Here is a 24581-nt window from a genome sequence, read left to right on the forward strand (position 1 = left end):
AAGAATCCTCTGCCTCTGTTTGGTACAGGAGTAGCCACACAAAGAGCTAGTTCAAGATGTCATCAGTGGGAGAATTAGAGTTGAAGAGGAAAATGAACTGCAAGTGATATGAAGGGGAACTCTTCATTAATATTAAACTTCAGATTGAAATTGATTCAGATCCAGTACATACATATATTTGGGGGTTGGACTCGATGATCTCTGGAGGTCCCTTCCAACCCCCTATGATTCTGTGATATATATATATATATTACAGATTATATATATAATATAATATATATATTATATTATATATATATATAAGATTATACATATGTGTTATATGTTATATATAACATATATATATCATATATATATATCATATATATATATATCATATATATATATCATATATATATATAAAACATAGATGTCAAGTTACTGAAAAAAAAAACCCACTTTGTTACAGTTATCTCTGGCTCTCCCCAAAGCATACCATGTTTCTCATCAATGTGCTCTTTTTAAGATTATGGAATTTACCTTCAGCATATGTAAAGCCAGGAAACAGAAGCCATTTTGCAGGCGATTTCCAGACTGCATTCTTATCCGGATACATGAAGTGAGACACGAAACTTCTCTTCTATTACTGGCAGCTCTGTCAGAGGGAAACATGATTTATTCAGTAATGCTCTGCAAAACTCTGACATCTTCATGGGAAACTTGGGACTAAATATGAGCTCTGCCATAAAGAGTTGAGGATCTGAAGCTCAGCTTGTTTCTTCCCTCAAGATATTGTAGATGCACAGAATATCAATACTTGAAGCACTTTTTCTCCTTACTTAGCTCATTGTTGGAGGACTGGCCTTTTTATTTTTTGATTGCTGACAGGATGAAAAAAGCAAAACACTAAAAAAAATTAAACACAACATTTCTATTTAAAGACAAAAGCACTGCAAATTCTTCCTGATTTGTTTTCACAGCCCAAAGCTGACAGATTTTCATCAACAAATTTGACTTGGTGTTTTCTTAGGACAAATTCTATTCAAACTTATTTTTCATGTTAGTAAGACCAGACAAGTGAGGCAAACAAAGCATTACCTGAGAGCACATTGGAATTTTACACTATGGCTAATGAAAGAAAGAGAAGAATTCTGAATCTTTTGGAAATCATTAGCAGATCTTCTCCTGCAGTCACACACGTGCACACAAACCCAGCCACTGCAGACTGCTGGTCTACTTTTCAGATTACCAAGGACCTTACCCTTTGAGCACAGAAATGTGCAGCCTTTAAGTCCTTTCATATTAAGAAAGATAGAGGGATGGTAATGTTACCATTTCTGTAATACTGATTAAATTTACAACTACCACTGATTTTTAGAAGAGAAAAATATTCAGTTCTGTTCTGTGGTCCTCAACAAATTCCCAGGAAGCCATGGAGTTTCTCTGAAGGACATTCTGGTGCCCTTCTGATAACAAGCAGCACATCAAGCCGGGTGCCTGGCAGCCTACAGTAGGCAACAGCAAGTTGGACAAGGTCATTTTTTCAATTATCATCAGCTTTCCTAACAACAAAGATTTCTTCCTTCATTTGAAGCATTTCTATCTACAAAAAAAACAAGTGTACAATACATGTCCTTATTTGTGAGCACATATGGCTGCTTCAGAAATGCTATTCAGATGTCGATAACAAGCTCAACATAACATAAGTTCCAGAGGAAATGATTTCAATTTTTACCTCCAGTCTCATTTAGAAGATTTCATGTAGTGCTTCTAAAGTATTTTCTTTAGCTCTGGTGGCATATACGACAGCACCTATTTATCTAGATGGAAATCCTATTTCTAGCTAGCATTTTACATCATTTTAAAAAAGTTATTGTCAAGCACAAATGTACAGCTTAGAATTTCATTTTGATTGGTATTGTCCGCTGCAGCACACTCTGTGAACAGATCATCTCTTAATCCCTCTATATAAAAATCCAAAAAGCCCCAAGGTTTTTGAGGCATTTCTCACAGCACATGCTGTTTGCCACGAGGTCAGGCCCTAATTGCCCTGTTTGGCAACCCATGCTGAGCCGAATGTCAGCGTGTGCCTCCAGCAGCAGGTTTCTATATTTGCTCCACAGAAACGGGGTAGGTTATGAGTGGGCGAATTCCCACTCAGCCAATTCCACCATTCCCAGTGATAGTGGGCAATGCAGAGCTGCTTAAAGTAGCCAAGGCTGCAGCTCTGCAGAGGCTTTCCTACAAGTGCGACCTCTGCTGCCTGCTGGGAAGATCCTTTTCCAAGAGAACGGGCTGTCATAAAGATGACTTCTTTCCAATCTCACACATGCAAAGTTTCTTGTAGGTGGCTCAGAAAGTGTATCAGATAAGCTATTGATCTGGGGACTGTCAGCTCTGGAAAAAAAAAAGTCTGGCAATGGTGTGTGAGAAAATATGTTTATGTATCACAGCTGGAGAACACTGTCACCAATGCTAAAAGACAGCTGACCCAGTTCTTAATGAATGAGCCTGGTTGCTACTAGTTTCATCATATTCAGCACTGATGATGATACCCCAGCACTGGGCAACAGTGACCTGATGCAAAATGACACTGACGAGGTGTTTTCAGATCTCACTGAACTCACCATTTATATTCCCCCATCAGCCACCCTTCCCTGGCAGCCCATAACAAGATTCTGGCTCTTGAAGCAGTTCTTCCCACTGTTCCCAGCTTCTTTCCCTGCCTTGCTGCTCCCAGTTTATCTGCTGTAAAAGCAGAGCTGCTGGGAAGCATTGCACAGCCTGGTTTCATTCCTCATGTTTTATGTTGGTTTTTTATTCTAGGGTGTTATGAACACCCTAGAGTGCCCCAATTTGCTACTCTGATGATATCCATGATATCTCAGAGCTGCAAAAAGACCAAAGGTTTTATCTTCTATTTTCCTTCTAAATTCATCACTTGATTCTAATAACAAAAAGAAGGAAATAATAGAAGAGGTTTACATTTCAATACCCTACCTTAAAATACCTTCACCTGAGACAAGATCAGAAATTCACAGCCATCCTGGCAAAGAGATCTCACCACAGTGAAGACACAAGGGTTTTTTCCCCACAAGGTTGCCTGATTCAGAAACACTTTCTCTTCCTACATTCCCAGAGGGACTGCACAGCTGGCAGCATCTCCTCCTCTGCTGCCCCCAGGAGCAGCTCCAGGAAGAGGAGCAGACAAAGTCACTGCACAACAGCCGTTCCAGGCTCATATATATGCTCATGTTGCTAAAATGTGGAGCTTGGAAATGTCAGTCATCCCAGGGGTAATCACTGAGAAGCAAAGAGGATAGAAACATTTCTGCTCCCTCTGATCTAAGCTTGAGAATACCAATATTGAATACAGCTGCAAAGGGCTGCAGTGTTCATCATACAATTCATCCTCACACAGAGCGGATAGAGAGCAGAATTACAGATGTCTGTGCAACTTCTGCCTGTGCTGCTTTCCAGTCACAGGTACTTGTGAGCACTTCAACCCTAACAGAAGCAATATTAACCACCTCTGTGCACCATTTTGTCAGTGTGTGAAATGCTGCACACTAGCTTTCAGCATCAATTATTCTGGTATGAATAATTCCAAAAGACATGTTTGTTTTTCTTCCATTCTTCAGGTCTTTTATTACAATTCCCATGGAAACTGTGCTTACAACCCCATGCCTAATGTTTGTGGGCTCAAGCATTATCCAGCAACAACTCCAAACCCCAAAGGCTGCGTGGAAAGGATGAGCTCATGTAGACCATGATCAGTAATTGCTAAACACCAGTGTTTACTTGCTTTATGAATGAGAACAAAACAGAACTGTTTAACCCAGTGGAGTTCATAGCAAACATATATTGTTAGATCTGTTTCTCCTGTACAGTTCCTTTGCCTGCAGTCCTGTCAGAGGCAGCTGAAGGCTTCCCTATAACATAGGCAAAATTGGGTTTTGTAAGCTGAAATATGAGGACAAAGTATCTTACCTTCAGGTCAACAAAATCTCACTTTGGCAGCAGAGCAGCTTCCTCAGAATCATCCTTGCCTGGTTATTTGTGGTACATGTAGCATCCTCTAAAGATCTGACACTTCACAAAGAGCTAAGAACAAAGCAGGCAGTGCTAGGATGCCAATTAGCAAAACGCTCCCATTTCCTACAGCTCAGTAATTCTGAACCCTATTAAAAACAAAAGGGACTACCAATTTATGATTATTATTATCTCAAAGGTATTTCCAAAAGGCAAGTGACCAGCCAGTATGTGGAAGCTCATGAACCACAGAAACCACTTTGGGTTTCAGTACGAAACTATGTAGCATTTCAGAGGGGTAATGAAAAAAGCTGGAAACAGTGCAATCAAAGGCTTTTCTCCCTCTTTCTCTCTAGTGCTGAAGATATTTGGTGTGCCTTCCTTCCTCCAGTGATTCTGGAAAATGCATTTTGGCAGTTGAATGCACATCTAAAGGATGAAGAACAAACATTCTTGAGCAGTAAGAAACAGTCTGCAATTCAGTTGATATCTGTCCATATTCCCAACAGATACATGCATGCATCAGGCCTGAAATCGTAGTGCTTTTTTCTCAGCGGAGCTCATTATTCCAGCACAGAACTGTTACATGACTTCAGGTTATTTTGCAGCTCAAACAGGTTGAGCAGTAAAACGTGCCATAGGCCTTCTCAATTGAGGAAAAAAAATAAAAGCCAGCTGACTGTGTTGCCACTATGTTCACAGAATGAAGGGCAGCCAGCATTTCTGTAAGAAGAACCGGGGAGTGATGCATGAGAACTGCCTGGAGACTCAGTTACATTTCCCTTACAAGCTCCTTAACGGCCCACATCTACCCCACCTTCGGTCCAGATCAGTTAGCTGCATTGTTGCCATTGAAACAACCACTTTGTAACAGCAAGTTTTCAGACATGGTTTAAACTGAGCAGTGAGTCATAAACATTGCACAAGCCTGTTCCCAAAACAAGCCCAGCTGCGAAAAGCCAGCAGTGCCATCCATTGACTGAACTTCATAAAGCACGTTCTGGGCAGGGGAAAATATCTATCAATGAACTGATAACACTCCTGTATCCTGCCTCCTTGCAATTGCACATAGTTTGCCAATGTCTTTCTACATTGGTTTCTGGTTCCAAACAAGTTCTTACAATGCCTGCTCTCAAATAACAGCTGCCAGATATGTCAAACAACTTCACTCCTCCTGGCAGAATGTCTGCGTTCACATTTGTTGGCTCCTGATGGATGGGTGTTTGTGCCAGCTAACGAGTGTCACAAGAAGAACATGACAAGTCACAGGGTGATCACATGCCCCGAGCCAAAGAACAGGCTCTTTTCTTTTCTCTTTCTGAGATCACATAATGAGCAGCACCACAATGCATGAACAGATCCAGGTACAGTAACATGGCACTGGCAGTACAGTGAGTGCTGGGCACAAGAACAGGCTCCTTCTTTTCCTTCAGGATCTGAAGGCTGACAGCTCTATACAGCATCACTCTCTTATTGTGGTCCCACTTTACAGAACAGCACTTGAAAATGTGACATACATTACATAAATGTTTTCTAAGTGACAGGTTATAGGCTTTACAAGGATATTCCTTGTTTTGGGATTGTTAGACATCACAACAATGTTAGCTGTGGTTTGCAACCTTTAATGCCTCTCTAGCTCCCCATATGAACTACTTGCATCTATTCAATGCAAATAATATTTTTATTTAAGGTTTGGGCATTAAAAATAGTTACAAATTTGGGTGTATCCTAAATTCTCTACTGTTCCCCAGTGCTGGCTCTGTAGAGCTGGCAAGACTTACTGGCCATCTTAGCCCCATTAACAATGCTTCTGAGGAAGCGTACTCTTTTCCTTCCTTATGGTCAGTCATATCAGAACCTCTTCAGCAAAAAACAGAGATTTATATTTATATTCAGGAGCAAAAAGGTAAACTCACTTGCATGTATTAGAGCACAAACTGGTTGTGCCTCTCGCTTTGAAGGGCTGTGTCTCAGAGCAGCAATATATAACCAGTTGAAAGATGTGAGGAGAATTGCCAATAACCTCATACAAACAGGGACAAATGGCTGTGTTGGGTCATTCATATCAGCCTTTCCTGAGTACACTGCAGATTGAATATTGCATTGCACTGAGTTCTTTGGCCAGAATCTCATTATGGCATTATGAAGCGAGGGGTAGAAAAGAGGGTATCTGGCCTTGACTGTTACTTGTTTCATCTAAATAAGCTGACAATTTGCTTTATAGCAATACAGGTAAGGAGCAAAGGGCAGGAAATCTGCACTTGAGAATCGGAATCATGGGCTGCAACAGCAGAATGTTATCATCTATTCATATAGCTTTTAAGCCTGAAGTGGAATAGAACAACCTTTTTTTGTATGTGTGTGTCTGTGGAAACAATTTGATGTTGCTGAACATTTAGAAAAACAAAGACAAAACACACCTCTTGCATGATCTTTCCTAAGTTAAACCATGTTAATCTGTGAGTCAAATCCAAATGTAAACCTAAGTCTGTGCAAACCTGACGGTCTGCGGGAATCAGCAGGGCTGTAAAACAGCTTGAGGAGGAGTTAGCAAAGCAATTTAGATATTGGGCTTCCAAATTTGGCCCTACAGTTTCTGACCTCACAAAATATGATTTATCTCATTATAGCAGCAGCAAACACACAAAACATCACTAAACAGTAACATTTCACATTCCCCTGTGTTACATTCAGAAATAAACGCACTGTGCTTTTCCTGGGCTAAGTGACTTCATCTGCTTTATAAGTTTGAGGGCTCCATTCCAGAGATGTGGGTTGCATTGGTAAAATGATACAGTGACAAATTAAATAGCCATGGATACCCGATCCCAGCGCCACACCCCAGGTAGCTGAATTAATTGCTTACACCTAGCTGCAAAATAATACCAATCTAAGGGCAGAAGGTGGTAAGATTTCCACAGACAGTGCACTCCCCAGCAATAGAAATTTTGTGCCCATTTAGGGTCATCCAGATCAGGGATCAAGACCTGCCTCGCCTGTGAAACTCATCTTTGTGCAGAGATTTACACAAAAGCTGCCATGTACTCAAATCAGCTTGCAGTGAACTTTGGGCTGAAGATACGCTTTCCTTTGCCTGGATGATCAGTGCTCTGCTTTAAAGTGTCCCATGAATTTCCAGGGAACTGAAATGAAATGGGGCCACACAGCCACGTTCTTCAAGGATCTGCAGAGAAATCATTCCTTCTTTGCTTGCCTGTTTGGAGATGTTCTCACCCCACATCACCCCACTTTCCTGCCTCACAGGTAAACCTCCCTGGGCTGGCATCCTTTGCTGTAGCTGCCCCAGCAGTACAGTGTTCTCCCATTAGAATAGAAGACTACTGTCTTCAGTTTTAATGATTTTGCTTTTGAAAGATGGTGGCCTGTAGTATTCGTGGCATGAGAAATTTCATACTAAATGTCTCCATAAACTGTTTTCAGATTTCTCAAATAATATCCATTGTGCATATTTCACATACACACATTTTAGCCTTGATGAAACAAAATCTTGACTGATATTACTTAAACTCATGCTTATCTTATCATCTACCTATATTATCTCATTTTCATAATCTAAGATGATGTGAAAATGCCAGTGCATTAAAGAACTGAGCCTCTTAAAACTCAACTTCACATGCCGTGCCCTTCGTTTACTGAAATGGAACAAAATTTGCTTTAGCCTCTTTTCTGAATGAGGTTCGTGCTCAGTTCCCAACTTGTCTCATTATATTTATGACCCATGGCATTACTACATCTATAATAATACTAAATTATAAGCTTCCATCATGCATTAGCAGCTGTCTCCCACTCACACAGGAACCAATTCCTACTTGCCCATTAGAAGCCATTATACTTCGGAACTACCACATTCAAAATCCCTGAATTACAAATAGATAAAAAGATCTGAAAGACATATAATAAATTTGCCTCCAAACCATATATAAAACTTGGAAGACTTCTAAGGTTTCTTCATCACCATTTGACTGATCCATCATCAAAGGTTATCTGCTACTCAACTACTAATCACGTTTACCCTTACAACTGAGCTGAACTCCTGAACAAGCTCCCTTAAGTGCCCGTGGCACTGTTTACCTTATACTGTTGGAAAACCAAAGGTTGAGCAATGGATATTCAGCATAGATTCTTTTTTAGCATGAATTTCTAGTTACAGAAATTGCATACCACAGAATACTTCAATTCTGCCACTGCTTCTTTCTACAGCACCATAAAAACACCAAGAAGGATTTTTGCTTCAAAAAGTTAAATTGTGGGAGGGAAAGTATGAAGGTTCTTAAATAGATATCCTGATACAGGACATTCCTACATTACTTCATTATACATTTTCTGATAAAAGCATGACAACCAATTCTGAAACAAATCATGTGAGAATTACATAATGGAAAAATAAAGGCTCACTGACATTGAAATGTAACTTCTGGTGAGTGGAAAACTCGTGTTTTAGTTCATAGCTTCACTTCTCCTCATGACAAACAATGATGATGAAATAATAATGTGAATAACACAAAGCCAGTGCACCTGCTCATCAAATCATTACAAAAGGAATGTCATAGTAAATCTACAAAGCAAAAAGCTGAGAGAAGAAGCGTGTCACAAGTTGAGGCATGTCACAAATACAGTAGATCAATTAAGCTGTCAAATCAAGTCTAGTTTTCAGTGGCAGACCCCTAAGCTATCTCGATTTGGGGTTCACATCTTGGCACTCTGTGGCCTTACTTCTCACTGCTGTGTGTTCCTGTTAGTACCTCAAAGGGACCTGCACCTCCAGGATGGTGCAAGACATGCGCCTGTGCTGAAGTATATTCATGTTCATGAGCTGCCATTGAAAGTTCAGTTTCTCTTTTTCTTAGCTTCTCTGTGCTCATAGACTCCATTTATATTAAAATATCATAAGCTGGAGTGTTTGTTTGCTTGTTTTTCAAGGAACACGTAGGGTTTGATGTTTCTGGTGTTGTTGGTTCCTGCTTCTAAGAAAGTCTCTCACTAAGATTTTGGAGACAGTGCACATAAAGCTGCTAACTCATCTGCTTTTATTCCTCATTAACCAACCTATTGCTCTTTTCTCCACTTGCCCTGGGTTTCTAGACACCTAGCAGCAGCATGACACAGACACTGCAGGACAGTAACTCCATGCTCTACTCATGCAATGGCTCCAATGAGTCTGCCAGACAGAGGGCAGCATCTGTGCTTATAAGTACAAACAATAGGTGAACCAAGGTTAGGCTGAGGAGGATTATTGTGGTGGAAAGATAATAAACAAAAAACGCTCACCAACATTGTAGGCTCACAATAAACACCACAAGGAGTAATCTCAGTGGTAGTCAGCTCTTAAATGGGATCTAGGAGAGGTGCAGCCAGGCTCCAACCCTTCTGGTAGCAAAGGAGAATTGCCTTCACCTGTGCAGCTGCAGCTGACTCGTTGCTTACCTCAGGTGGTCAATCAGAGGTTCAGGCCGTGATCAACAGTTCCCATGCAATATGCCTTGGATTGGAAGAGAGCTGAAGGACCATCTAGTTGCACCTTCCTGCTGTGGGCAGACCACCTCCACGTTGCATGCACCAGCAATTCAGAACGTGTTGGACTATAACACCTTTTGTAGCAACTGCCTACGTATTTCTTACAGGAAAATCTCAGGTAGAAATATGGCTCTCAGAACCTTCTTCATGTGAAAAACTTGCAGCTATGACTCCAAGTTACTCAGCAGTTATTAGGTCTCTCTTGAAAGGAGCTGAGAGTTACTAACCCCAGGGGTAGTCCATACTGCAGGAACTTGAATGGCATCTCCTTTACTGGGTGAGATTACTCAGGATTTATTATAATTAGGGGGAAAAAGTTCAAAACTGATGCGCTGTGATGACAGCACTGCTGTGCTGGTGTCATCTGTCTGCTGGGATCATGGTGAGAGGGTATAAATAGTCACAGAAAACACAGTAGCAAACAAACTGCTTTGGAACAGTAACAGAACAACATACTAAATAAACAAAATTGCACTGGGAGAAACTACTCCCCTGCAAAGCATTCAGGTTGAAATTGAATCTATGAAGAAAGAACTAAGGAAAACACAAATCCCCAGAACTGGCAGCGCTCTTTGTTATGCTCCGGACAGACTCTGTTTTAATGCATGCAAAGCTCTCTCTCTTCCTGAAAGACTCTCCTCGAAACCCATCTGTTCCGCGGTGCATCCTACTTAACAAAGCCTCCCACCATGCTGTCTCAGCGTTGTACCGCTCAGTGCTGTCCTCTCCACTTTCAGCTTGTGCTCCCCACTGCACTCTCTTCCGGAGGGAAAACCTCCTATTTATGTCTCACAGTTCTCCTATTGTACTGCCCTGTATGCTTACGCCACTGTAACAGCCTGCCTGGAGAAGAGAGGCTCAGTGAGCAGGAAAAGAAACGCACTTTATTGCCGGAGCTCAGCATCCAGACGTGCCGTCTGTGCAGTGATAGGCTCACACAACACCTGCTGTCCCCTGGCAGTGTGCAGTGCACGCAGCCGCCATTTCGCATCGCTGCTGTGTGGTTGTGAAAAGCCCTGGCTCTGTGCAGGCTAATGCCAACCTGCAGGCACGAAACCACCTCTGTTAGCACTGACGTTACATGGCTGAAAAACCTCAGAAGGTCCAGAAATCACCACGGTGTGTGATGAAGATGAGCAAGGACCTTTCCTGTTAACCAAGGCCCTTCTGGTTAAAATAGAGGACAGTGGGGTCGCTGCCAGGAACATCGCTCCCCACCAACTACAGTTCTCCCTGGCACTCTCCTCTCTACTTTGATGGTACTTTTAATTCTTATTTTTCCTGTTAGATTAATGATGCAGAAATGAGGCTATGCATGAGACTTCAGCATTTGCTGGAAGGCCTCAGGAGGTCTCAGAGCTGCTGTGAACCCTCTGAGGTTGGAAGAGCTCTGCAGTTACACTCTGCCCCGCATGATGAGACTTGGCAAATGGCTGGGACTCATTAGCATAAAGTGAGTGATTAATTAAGTGATGGGCACTGCAAGCCCATACATCAGAACTGCAAAAGCAAGGCTTTAACCACATCCATGCCTGGATACATGCACAGACCTTGGGAGCATGGCAGCACTGTGAGGAATGAGAGAAATTACCTCAGCGTACAGCCTGGTGTGCTGGTTTCAGATGGGACTGAGGTGATCTCCTTCACAGTGCATGGAATGATGCTTTGTTTTGGCTTTAGGAGAAAAGCAGCACTGATAACACATCCATGTTCTAGCTGTTGCTGAGCAGTGCTGCACAAAGCCAAGGACATTTCAGTGTTCCAGCTTGTGGTACTGCCCTGCAGTTGGTGCTATGAGCGACTACTTTGTGCATGCCTTATTTTGTAAATATGTATACAAGTGCTGCTCCAAAAGTAATGCCTTACATTTTTTGATGTTTGCTCACAATGTCAAAGACAGATGTTGATGGTGTGGCAGTAGAACCTTCCTGCCAATATCCTGTTACATTTTGTTGCCATGTGGCAGCTGGCAGCAGATGGGCAGATTGACAGATTGGTGTCTGACATGGAAGTGCATACAAAGCAAAGGCATGGAATTGAATTCCTCCATGAGGAAAAAATAGTACCAACTGATATTAATCAACTCTTGCAGAACTCTTAAGGAAACCAAGCAGTGGGTGTGAGCACAATGAGGCAGTGGTGGTGTTACAGCAGTGCTAATACAGACAGTGGTCACCTCTGCAGGAGCACAGCATGCAGGCTCCTGTTCACTGCTGGTGAAAATGCACAGCTAATGACGGTGACTGTGTTGAAAAAATAGTGTTTTGTGGCCGAGAATTTGCTTTATCAAATGGTGTTATTGTGCTCTTTGTACCTGCCATAGTCTCCATGGAAATAAATAGGAGTCATTATTTTTGGAGCAACCTACATGAATGTGTGTACGCACGTATAATCATCACAACCATTATCCTGGGGGGGAACTGCAGCCACCTGAGGCAGGGCTCTCCCTCATGACATCCCAGGTGTGGACGCAGCACCCGCAGAGACATTTTTCTCCTTCAACCCAGGCCGCCCCTGCATCTCAGCGGTGAGCGCAGTGAGTGCAGTGCCCTACACCGCCCAGCGGGGGGCGCCCTCCCCCCTCACTGCGAAGGCGCCCTAGCTGGGCTGCTGTCCCTTTAAGGAGGAGGGCGCCCGCTGTCGGAGGCCGGGTTGTTCGCTCTGTCAGGTTCGTGCGCCCTCCCGCCCGCCCGGCTGTGCCGCGATGTTCCGCCTGCTGCGGCCGGGCCCGCTGCGGCCGCCGCTGCTGCCCCGCAGGTCTCTGCCCGCCGCCGCTTTCCGTCCTCCGGGCAGCGAGCAGCGCTTCGGTCGCCCTCTTCTCTCGCCAGCGCCGCCGTGCCGCGTAGCGCTGCGCGCCGCCACCGGCATCCCCGCTAAGGTAGGGGGCTGGGCTCGCAGCCGGAGGAGCCGCCCGCCCTGGGGCGCTGCGCGGAGCGGGGCTCGGCTCGGGGCGGCGGGGCTCGGCGCTGGCTGTGCGTGCTGTCCGGGACGGCCGGCTGCCGGTCGGTGCCGCTCCGTTCGGCACAGCGCTGAGCTTCGGGCTTCCGCGGCAGCCGGGAATCGCCGGCACGTGAGCGCGGAGCGCCGGGTTGCGGTGTGCAAACAGCGCTGTTCCTCGCATCCTTTCCTGTAATGAAACTGAAGAGTGGGAACGACTTTAGAAGTATTGCTGTATCAGGGCTGGAAATAATTGGATTGTCTAATTGTGAATGCTGGCTTTTGCTTAAAGAGCTTGCTTTAATATACATATATAGAATGAAAATTGTTTCCTCGCTTCCTTTTTAGCATTAAATCTGGTTTAAGCAGTGAAGGGCTTGGAGGTGTTTCTGTTTTTTTCCTGCTGGACGTTTTTTAACTTTCAGTTTCTGTTCAAACATTGCTTTGGTTCATGAGCCAAAGCCTAACAAAAGAATAATGATATTATTCCTTATGTTAGAATAAATAAGGTTGTGCTCCATAGTTCCTTAATACGTGTTTATGGATCTGTGTGACTTTTCTCGAGATGAGATAAAAAGTAATGTAAATTCCAATGAGGGGGGCAAGGCAAACATCATTTGTTTGCTTTGGGTAACGGGAAGGAGTGATTAAAATCGCTGGTTGAAGTGGGTTTGTCTCACCGTGAGCACTGTAAGATTGCACTGTGTGTTTTGTACCCTGGTGACAATCCTGCCAAGCGCAGGGATGAACCAAAAGCAGTGGATATGGACGGAAATCTCTTTGGCACCTCAACCTCATCTCCCCAAAACTATGTGGGTGAGCTTTGGCATTCTTTTGTATCAGATAGAGTGCTGGAACCATAGCAACTCCTTTTTTTATGATGAAACTTAGGTTGTGTAAGAATATGCACCAAGATCAGCACATCTGTTTAATGTGAATAGCTGGAAAATGAGAGCTTTTATGAGCTTTGTTATGGGCCTCAGCAATCCCAATGTAAAAAAGCAGAACAGTGTTGCTCTTTCCCAAAGCTTTCCAAGCATCACTACACATGCTAATTGTTTCATTCTTTCAAATCTGATTGGAATATTATATGGTACTTAATTCTAATTAATACTATTGTGTTTTGTTTTGTTGGCTTTTCTTTTTAGGATGCGGGATCCCCTGAAAAGACAGCCACAGATCTCAGTGGTGAGAACAAGAAACTCAACAAATCTCAGCAGCTGAAACAAGTTTTCAAACAGTATGGTGCTGTAGGAGTTTCGTTCCATGTTGGAATTTCGTTAATATCTCTAGGGATCTTCTACGTGGCTGTGTCAAGGTGTGCTTTGTACAGTGTCTGCAGACTGTAATGGTTTAGACAAGGGAAATATCTGACCATTGTGCTCGTTTCTAAGGAGGTATTCTCTAAGCTTGTTGGATTTATATACAGGAAACCTCTGCTTTTTGTGTATAAATGGATCTGTAAGTTGGTCTAATCTCCAGTCAGGCATGAGTGAAGATAGATATGGTGGGCTGATGAAAACAGAGCAGAGACTGCACCAAAGTGACTGACAAAACCAGACGAAAGAATTTACTTTTCTGCAGAGGTATCTTTTGTTCTCAAACAGGAGTGTGGCATGTAGAGATAGAGCCGTATGAAAGTGCTGGAGCTTAGAGATAAATCTGTTTTTCTGGGAGCTGAACACAGCTTAAACTGCAGAAGGCACCAGCAAAAAAAAAAAAAAGAGGATTAGACTATCCAGTATTTTCTGCTTTAACCTTACAGAAGAGGTGTAGGATATTGTGTATATGATTTCAGGGGGAAGGGCAGCAGCTTTAGATGCCTCTGTTTTGTGAGGAGGAACTGATGATTTCCTCCAGGAAGGTGGTGCACGGGGCTGAGCATTCTCTGTGCTGCAGTTGTGTGACCAATAAACTAAGAAGATATTTGACTTTGTAGGGATCTTGTCAATCAAAACCGAAATTTGTATCTGAAAATAAGCATGTGCTGTTGTCACAGAAGTAAATCGTGCTGTTAGTCCTGGAAGAACTCATTTATTATTTATCAAAACTTAATAGAAATTCCAGAGTTGGAAGTTATGCCATGTTAAATTCCCTGAGTAAATAGCACCTCCTATTCTTTAGTGTGCCATTTTAAAATAAACTGACAAGTCTTGTTTTCTTTTTCCCCAGCGGTGTGGATATGACTCCAGTTCTCATCAAACTTGGCTTCAGTGAATCATCCCTGCAGTCTAAGATGGCTGCTGGTACAAGCACGTTTGTGTTGGCATACGCCGTTCACAAGCTGTTTGCCCCGCTACGAATCAGCATCACTGTGGTTTCTGTGCCCTTTGTTGTCCGGTACTGCCGGAAGATTGGTTTCTTCAAACCTCCTGCTCCAAAGCCATGATAATTTCTTATTGTTTCTTATTATTATTTGTTAAATGTTTAATATTCATATCGCTCTTCAGATATTCCTTTGAATTCATGTTAATGCTGATCTTCTCTTGCATTCCTCTGGCTGATTCTTTCAGGTAGATGTGGCGGTAAAAAGTGCTGTCCTCATCTTTCCCTTTATAGAAAGCTCTTGAAACAGAGTCTGGTTTCCACTTCAAGTGCTCATATAAATGCTTGACAATGTGCCGTCTCTCACAAAAACCAGAAGTACAATTCTGGGTCTTTATTTTCTGGATTTTTGGATCATTAATGGTTCTCATGCCAAAATGCAGTTGCAGTTTATTACTGCGCAGTTGGGAAATAGAGTAAGATTCCTTTCCCAGTAGTGGAGTGCTATTTCTTCCATGGACCATGTAAACAGATCTGTTGGTAAGTAGGTGTACTGGGATCTAAGGTGCTACATGAGTGTTTCTTTTGTTGCAGAGGGCATTTTTATGATCCCACTCCTGCAATCCAACACACATGCCAAGCTAACTTTAATGAGAGTACCTGTATGCTTAATTATTGCAGTTATAATTGTTTTAGCTGGAAGAGGCAATGCACCTCTCTGAAATTATGGCTCCTTTGTGGTGCTTCCAAGATTTTGTTGTTTGTAACTATGTTTTCTGACCTTTCTAAGGTCTTTTTTCTTTTCCTTTCAGTTTTAAATGCTACAGACTCATACTGAGTCTAGTGAAATCATTATAACCAGAATTACCTCCTGTGTGAGTGAATGTGTTCCAAAGATAAAGTGAGAGGCAAAGTAACTGTGGTGTTGATACCTAGCTTTGTTACTGGGGACATCCTGTTGGTCTGTTTTGGGGCTTTGTTTTTGTATTTTAAGTTAGCTGTTAACATGGGGGCTCCTGTGGATGAATCTCTGATCCTCACCTGAAGTCCAGACGTTACAGTTTAGAACTTCTCAAAGCAATACATGTGCTCATCTGGTAGACTGTTGAGCATACCAACTCAAGGTGTAATTCACTTCCTTATTTGGGCAGTATTCCTATTAAATTGTATTTGCATATAACCACTTCTCAGTTAACCTAAAAAGCGGATTTCAAATCTAGGTATTCAGCTTAACATTCTGTGCTAAACCTGGGTTTCAGACTTAGGACTGTGCTTCTGTGAGATGACTGAAGCCACATCTGAGCCTTTTGGACCTGTTCTCCCTTCCTTGTCAGTTCTTGTGACATTGTCTGCCTCTGTGTTTGTGCTTATCACTTATGCCATGGTGGCTTTGACACAGATCTATGAATATACAGGAATCTGAACTAAACTGGCAGAAAACTACAGTGACCATCAATGTATTTTTTTATTTTATGTTTTGCTGAGTTGTCTTTCTGAAAATAAATACTGCTCAAGTGAAGAGGGAAAAACGAGGCATGTCTTTGTCCTGAGCAAGTTGTTAACACTGCTCAGACAATGTTAAATTACATCCTCAGTTAATCAGCACGAATATTATATTTGGTACTGGGATGGAAGCTTATTGCTGGCTATCCAAGAGCTAAAAACCTCCAGTGTCTACACAGCAAAGGAAGGGATACTGTGCAGTAACAACATGCAGCCTGCACTTCTATTGTTTTCTGATCTTCTGCAGTCTGGGGCTGGATACAGATAATTTATGCTGTCTGCCTCTTTGACAATTGAAGTCTTACTTGGGCTCTTCTTGCTTCATTTTCCAAGAAACGTTCTTTTCTACACGTTCTCTGGCTGTTCAGGTCATTGTTCTGTTATCCAAGGGTAACAAAAAGGATTCCATTATAATCAAATAATGACAGCCTTATTTTGTTTGATCAGTGATTTCTAGCAAGTAGGGCTTGTCGTGAAGTTGATAAAAGGAGTCAAACTTTTCCTTTCCTGTTCCTAGAGTGTTTCTATAAACCAAGACTCATTTAAAGCAAATGTACCTGAAGTTATTAAGAGGTACAAGCAGTATAGATTTTGTTGTGGTAATAGAAAATCCCTTCATTTTAAATTGTAACTGTAAGATAAAGATGGCTGTATGAACTACTGGCACTTTTAGATGAGTTTTTGCTAAATATTTTACAGTGATTTGAGAATATATTTTGAATCCTAGAATCCTTGCTTGTAAAAGATCTTTTTAAAATAGTTTGTAAGATAATAAGAGACCTTCCATGGCTCCTGATAATGAAGAAAATAAATTGCTTTCTCGTAGCATTTGCTTGCAGTGTTTTACTGGAAAATAATTGCTTTACATGTTTTGTTTCTCTGATTGCCTTGTCTAATTGGAGGAATGAGAAAGCACTTAATGACAAATTACAAGCAAGTTTTACCATGTTTCTAATTATTTGTAATTAATTAAAAAAACCAAACACCACTATCCTTCTTTTCAAAAACGCAGAAAACCTTGTGATTAAAACAATGAAGCTGGAACGAAGCATTTTAATACTTTGCCAACTATGTCTATGTTTGTAACTATGGAGCCTAGGCTCTAATCTATTGATTCTGATATTTTGTAAATAGGGGGAAAAAATTTAGAGCCTAGGGTATAAACACCAGAGAATTGGAAATGTAAACTGGTAAGCATGCTTTGTTTTTTTTCCTTGTTTCTGATGTGTGTGTATATATGTATAGACATGTATATATACAGATGTATATCCATCTCCTGCTTGATAATGACTTTCCAGGTCTTTCTTGAAGTACTTTCAAACCTTGCTTATGACTATTACACTTTAACTGCAAGGGAAGAAGCAGATTTAGTTTTTAAGTGACTGTGGAACTCTTGTAAGGTATTTTTGGTACTTAGCTGAAGAGTAATAGCTATATGTACTTACACAACACCAGCACTTAGAGGAAAACTTATTTTATATCAACTTATTTTTGGACAGAGCTAGTGAGCTTAGTCTGTGACCATAGATGAGCAGTCAAGATGTACTCTAGTAGTCTGACAGTAATGACAGGTGGTTGGAGGTGACCAGCATATAATATCATGTATTGTAAGGAACCTTCCCATGCTCTACAATATATAAGCAATCTTTATTTAGAAACTTGAGTGCTCACATTTAAGACAAAAACTAGAAACAAAAATGCACACACATCATTCATTTTTAGGACACAAATGCATTCACCTCAGTTTCAGATTACACCACAGGTATGATACCCTTTAGCAGCCCAGTGAGTTCATAGGCAGGTATCTCTGGGATATTGCACTGTTCAGTAAGATAGAACCACCACTGTCTCTTGTTATTGGAACAATGAGCTATAATTATGACAGACCATATCATAAAGGCCTTGAACAGACCTTGAATACTTACATCAATAGAGCTGGCCCACATGTAGTTATTTTTCAAGTACGTTAAGTATTCCACAACACCCAGCTAGAAGTCAAATAGATTTACGTTGCAATTCAAGATCAGTTCAAGATGATAACCAACCCAAAGGCTTTGTGTTCTTAATTGCCACTGGATTCCAAGACCTGCTCCTCCTTATTGTGTTACAGTAGTCACAGTACAAATCTCCTTGTTAGTCCAATGAGATTACCCTTGTTAAGACTGTATTCTGGATGGGGCAGCAACATCACTTTCTATCGTTGGGCAGCTTTGTAGAATTTGCTGTAATCCAGGGATGAACAAGAACATCCTTCAAGGGCAGCCGATGGAATGGGTTATGTTTCAGAAGCTTTGAAATTAAATCCCTTGCACCTTCTGTTACAAATAATGGATACTTGAATTCCACCTAAGAAAACAAGATAAAAGATGATGCAATATTCTTTGGCACTAATCAAAACTGGAGAGCAATAGGGTTCTGCCCCAAGGTACAGAGAGCAAAGAAAACTGTCAGCTCTGTGGGCTGTGTACCTTGTACCTAGTGAGTAATTTCATCACAATCCTGAATAAAACTGAAGGTTCTCACTGCTTGCCAAAATTCAGCCAGTGTGCTTTTCTCTGTGCTCCCAACACAAAACCACTTTGATGGAACCTCTCAAGTTTACAGAACACTTGTAATCTAGAAACATAATTTATGTTTTTCCTAATGCCTTGAATGATTAATATTTTATATACCAGAAACATGAAAGTAGTGAAGGATAGTGAAGAAGAATAGCTGCTATATGAAAAGGTAGGTGTTCAGATGCAGGTAGAAACAGGAGAGAACCAAGCAGCCAGGAAAGCCATCCTACTCTTCATTGTAATTCAACTGGAGTGACTTCAGGATAGCTTTAGGGATGTAGTTTTGCGTACATCTCATTATGTCTTTCCTTCCCTCAAGAGGAATATTAACCTTCAAGACAAGAAGTGAAACCAAAATTCACCTAGTTGAAGTTACAGCACATACCCTGGAAATAGCTCTGTAGGTTTCTTGATATGTTTCTGCTTCAAAAGGTGGCTTTCCTACAAGAAATTCATAGCACAGAACCCCCAAGCTCCAAATATCCACCTTCTCATCATGTGTTCTTCCCTCAATCATTTCAGGAGGCAAGTAGTCAAGTGTCCCACAGAGAGTTGATCTCCTGAAGAAAAGCACAGAGTACAGTGTATCATTTACCCTTTATGGCAGCTAAGATCTGTTTTAACTGCTAGTATTAGTATCTGGATTCAAGTGCTCTTATCTGTATCTCAGTGTAATCTGCCCCAGATAAACTCAGTATCACTGGAATTTCATCAGTCACTTTTCTAGCTTTGCTTTAAAGTATTCTTGTCACTACAGGCAGTCTTATTGTTCCTTTTCCTCTCTCCCACTGGCTTACAAGTCAGTGGGACTTTCTTTGTCAGGTACAAATCAGACTAAGGAAATATTCCAATTATAGTGCTAGTGTGAGCTATTTGGACAGAAGTTCTGATCTTCATCTCAGGGACCACCATAACCCTAAAACAGTGTGCTAACGCTCTTGTTTCAGGTTCAGCAAGTTTTTAAATACACAGAGAAGCAGGACACTCTCTCTACGCTACATCAGTCAACTATTAAGACCTTGACAGCAGTGGTCCAATCATTGAATGCTCCCTGCCAGTATTTCAGCAAGTGGACATTTACCTCCATTACTCACATTACTCACAACTGTGAGTTTGGCAAGAAAGCTAAAGTTTTCATTACAGAATAATTTCTGTATAAGGTATATACTGCACTCTCACCTAGAGGATGGAGCATGCACGGACCACCCAAAGTCTGCAATTTTTAATTCTCCATTTGAGCCAAGCAGCAGGTTTTCCGGCTTGATGTCCCGGTGAATCACACTCTTTGAATGACAGTATGACAGGGCATCTGCTAGTTCTGTAATGTACTGCAATTAGAAAGAAAACAAAACTATCAGGTATGAAGACACTGACGCTCAAGCTTTACTAGCACAATTCCCTAGGCATAATTAGCAGTTTGGAGTAGAAAAATTGTTCCTTACACTCTCAAGCAACAGGTGTTGCTTGAAGTGACCACACAAATTGCAGTGCTGGGCAATGCTGAACATTATCCGTTAACACTGCAGTAGTTTGTCCTCCCAGCATATTCCTAAATAGGTTACAAGTGCACAAGCAAACTAGCATCTAAGGAGTTGGTTTCATGCAACTGAAAATGACTTTTTCTTGAAGAGCTAGCTTTATACTTCAGGTATGCTACACAGCAGCAAGCAGTCAGAACAACCTACAGTTGCAGTTCTTTGTTCATCGAATTTGGTAAGCTTCTGTAGTTCCTTGAAGACTTCTCCACGAGGTGCATACTCTAGAATAAGGTAGACTCTTGTAACGTCATGGAAGTAGCCGTACAGCCTGAGTATGTTGGGATGCCTGCAAGAAAATTGAAATGCCTTCCTGAACAAGGTATGCGTACAACTAATTATACATATAGGGCCTATAATTTAACATTAATGCTACACAAGACAGCGCAGTTCCAACTGCCATGTCCATTTCTATGAGAGCTTCAGAGCAGACAAAGGGTATTTATCATAGAAGTATCAGACTTGCTAGTAGCAAAAACCTAGCCAAGAATTCAGCTCATTTGTATTTTCTCATAGATAGCTTTCTACACACAGAACAGATCACCATTCAACACGCAAATATCTACAGTTCTCTGAACTTAAGCTTAAATACTCCAATTATTTTCTGTGAAACAGAATACCAGGGACAAGCCTAGACTGAGAAATTGCAGTCATCCACTTGTAAGAACTGGCCAGGTGCTTGACTTCTGTTTGGGTTCTTTTGGCCCATGGGGTGGTGGGGCAGAATGACAAGAAGCAGTTTCAAGTTGTCACATACTACAGAATTGCTTTTCTTCAGGAAAGATTACTTTGTTTTTTAAATTGAGCACAAACTAAGCAAAGGTTAACTGCTCACATTACCTGAGATGAGACTGTATTTCAACTTCTCTTCGTAGTTGATGTTCCACACCAGCATCCTCAAGCTGTGCTTTAAACAGCACCTTCAGTGCAAGAATAAATTTACTCTGCTTTTCACGTGCCAGGTACACATTTCCAAATTTTCCTTTCCCCAGAGGACGACCAATTTCAAAATCATCCAGAGACCACTGTCTTCTGCAAAAGGTAGAATGTTACAGAAGCAGAGAATGTTACAGAAGCAATGCTTGGGTGTGACAGCAACGTTCCAGCTAAATACATAATTAGTGATCTCAGCTAGATTTTAGTCTTTAAAGGCACACCACCAAGAGGACAAAATATGCATTGAGATTTCTCTAAAGGCAGTTTTGAAAGCTTCTCTCTTGCTTCTAAAGCACATGCATTGAGGTACAGCTACTTATTACAACAAAACCAAAACTGTAAAACAAAGTACATTTCAATATACTTGATACAGACCTATTCTAGACTGTCAGAACTGTTTCAAAGCAGCCATACTACAAGTGAAACTTGACTCAAGCCTCCTGCACACATGAAGAACACATTTTTCCAAGTGAACATCATGTGATTACAGCAGTGATTATCAGAGTTCTCTCATGGGAAAAGTTGCTCCTTGTTGAGCCAAAAGCTTTTCTTCAGATTACAGTAATTTATTGTTTCTGAAGATTACCAAAGCAAAATAACCATTCCCAGAGTTTCATTAATAAATATTGTCACCATGAAGTGAGAAGGCCACTGTTCTTAGCAATTAAGAGACTAAAGACAGCAGCTTGGCTGCAACTTAGCTGTAGCATGAAGTGCTAAACACTGAAAGAATAACTAACTTGCTATAAGTTTTATAGGTGCACAACTTACTTTTTAGTCTCTTCCTTTTTCTTTTTAGTAGGCTCTTCGTTTTTCTGTTTAGAGGTGCTGTCTGCTTCAGAACTCTTTGCTGAACACAAACAAGTAGAACAACTTTATAAAACAGACCAGTGAACACAACACATTCACATGAAGAACAAGTCTGGGTTGTATCTACAGCAGTTTACAGTCCACCATCCATGATATTTAAAACTTAGTGTAGTTCACCATTGGCAAAGCAGCACAACAGTTAGGGCTACTTCATCAAAGCGTAACTTCAAATGGTTTTTTGAAATCAATGAAAACATTAAGAAAGCTTCCCCCCACCTCCTCATTCCTGCTCATACAGTATCCTTGTGTATCAGATTACCATAAACACTGGAAAAAAAATGTGCTGCAGGAACACCAACTCCATTTATCAAAGTTGACTAATGTGCATCTGTAAATTTTCAAGATTGGAGAAACACTTATATGGGCTCTAAATCCCTAATCCTAGCAACAAGGACAGTACAGTAACATCTAAGATGAACTATGTGCTGCTTTTCTGTTTCTGGGTGCAACCAGCTATTTCTCTACAGGACTGCCCAACATAGCATGAGCTTTACATTTTCTGCACTGCACTCTTGTTTGAAGTATCCCAAGTGTCACAAACACAGAAAGATGTCATCTTCAGAATTACCAGGTACAGGAGCTTGTTGAGGTTTTTCATTGTTCTTGCTTGCAACCTGAGGCCCAGCAGTTGGTTGGACTGGGAGTTTCGGCCGGGGCTGCTGTGTTGTCTGACTGTTGGACAGTTTTTGGTTTGACAGTGAAGAAGATTTTTGTGATTGTACAGGAACTCGCTGGGCAAAATTTGAAGGACACAGAACACGCTGTGGTTGAACTCCACTGTTCAGTGGCCGGCTCTGGGCAGAATTCTGAGACACAGGAACACGTTTTGGGCCATCTACAACAGGATTTGCTACCTTCAAAAAACAGTAATTGTACATTAGTAACAGAATAGCACACTATAACCTTTATGTCCCTGTACAATAGAATTAGATTTAGGTTGTGAAAAAAAGATAGGCAGGAGAAAAAAAAAAAACAAAACAGAGTATATTAAAAGGAGATCTTAAAATTACTCTGATCTTATATTTTAAGAATTCAATTGACCTGTAGAAAACTGCTGTCTTGTTAACAACGTACTTATTCATAATTAGTCATGGACCCAAAGTCCAGATATTGGTGGAAAGTTTAGACAGGTCTTTACTACAGGAATTCTATTCACATGCACTGCTTTGAGCCACTGCTCCCTTGAATGCTGTGCATTTTAAGATGCCTTGCACTGCAACAGGAGTTCATCAGACCAAAGCAAGTTTGGTAAGGTTCCTTTATCTGCTTTTAATCCCTTTCTTTCAGTTGAGGAAGGTAGTTTAAATTTATTTTTAAGCAATTCTTAGTTGTTCCAGAATACTTTGCTTAGAATTAAAAACAGGCATCGCTGTTAAGTGATGCCTTGACTCCCCTAAGAACACTCATGTTCTAGTTTTTTGATTCAATGCGTTGAAAGCCAATTTTAAATTATGCTTTACTTCTGCTACTCTAAAATCAGACCAGGACCTGTTCATACTGAAGTTGCAAGAATGAGAATGTCCCTGCTTCTGTATGCAAAGATATGCAGTCTTAGACACGTGAATAACAGCATGAAGGCAGCATTTCCTTTGGAAATCACAGCCAGTTCCCTGCACGCATTTGCTATCTAATTAAGGGATTATGGATAAAAACTGCACTATTAAGACTTGCCAATTAAAAAACTGCATGCTAATAACGGCAGTAAGAAGTTCAGACTTGGACATTGTCCTCTGCAACAGAGAGGCTGAAAGGCCATGTTGATAATTGCTCACTGTGCATAGAAAGCATCGCTCAGAGCTTCTTCCTCCTGCCTGCCACTTAGCAAAACCAGTCACCATCATCACACCTTGAGACTCACAGGTTTTGTACAGCCGCAAAAAATACACCCATAAACTCTGTCAGCCCCTTACCTTAGCAGCGCGAGACGGGTTTCCAGGACAGTTTTCTTTTATCTTCTTGTCCATAGCGCCTAAGAAAGGCAAGATGCAGTTTCGCCTACGGAGCGGACAGAGGACGGGGTGAGCCGCGCAGACAGCACCATTCCCCGGCTCCACTCTCCCTCTGCCCCCTACGCCATCCGCCATCCGCCACAGCCCCGTAACCTCCCGCACCTCCCGCCGGCCGGGCCGCCCCCGATGCAGGAAGGTCGCTCCACGCCGCAGCACCGCCCCGAACGCCACACGACCCCCCTCACCTCGGCCTCCGGCCGCTCCGACTGTTTGAATTCAAACCTCCCTCCCTTAAATACCCTTTAAACTACCGCCCCCTCGCCATTGGCCCCTCTCCCGGCGTCCGCGCCCGCCGATTGGCTGCTTTTCAGTCGACGCGCCCGCCGATTGGCTCTCCTAAAGCTCCGCTCGTCGCGAGGCCGAGACTTGTCGCCGTGAGCTGGCGGAGCGCATGCGCAACGGCAGCCTGCTGCGTACCCGCG

General features: G+C 41.9%; 2 protein-coding genes across 3 annotated transcripts; one reads left to right on the top strand and one right to left on the bottom strand.

The window, feature by feature from the left end:
* Positions 1 to 12209: 12209 nt before the first annotated feature.
* On the top strand, positions 12210 to 17076 carry FAM210B (family with sequence similarity 210 member B). Its single transcript, XM_052683389.1, has 3 exons — positions 12210 to 12424; positions 13632 to 13801; positions 14656 to 17076. Exons 1-3 carry the CDS (start codon positions 12251 to 12253, stop codon positions 14870 to 14872), a joined length of 561 nt encoding a protein of 186 aa, XP_052539349.1. The 5' UTR covers positions 12210 to 12250; the 3' UTR covers positions 14873 to 17076.
* An 803-nt stretch (positions 17077 to 17879) lies between these two features.
* On the bottom strand, positions 17880 to 24429 carry AURKA (aurora kinase A). 2 transcript variants are annotated; one of them, XM_052683387.1, is made up of 9 exons: positions 24345 to 24429; positions 24061 to 24145; positions 22719 to 23004; positions 22052 to 22130; positions 21185 to 21376; positions 20495 to 20633; positions 19989 to 20137; positions 19195 to 19369; positions 17880 to 18597 (listed from the first exon to the last, which is right to left on the bottom strand). In XM_052683387.1, the coding sequence occupies exons 2-9, from the start codon at positions 24112 to 24114 to the stop codon at positions 18439 to 18441; spliced, it is 1233 nt and encodes a 410-aa protein (XP_052539347.1). In that variant the 5' UTR covers positions 24115 to 24145; positions 24345 to 24429; the 3' UTR covers positions 17880 to 18438. The 2 variants fall into 2 exon arrangements, with proteins under 2 accessions (XP_052539347.1, XP_052539348.1); XM_052683388.1 differs by having other exon boundaries at positions 24061 to 24119; positions 24345 to 24410.
* Positions 24430 to 24581: the final 152 nt, after the last annotated feature.

The sequence above is a fragment of the Tympanuchus pallidicinctus genome, unplaced genomic scaffold (genome assembly GCF_026119805.1).
Source record: "Tympanuchus pallidicinctus isolate F22 unplaced genomic scaffold, pur_lepc_1.0 scaffold20, whole genome shotgun sequence".
Taxonomy (NCBI): Eukaryota; Metazoa; Chordata; class Aves; order Galliformes; family Phasianidae; genus Tympanuchus; species Tympanuchus pallidicinctus.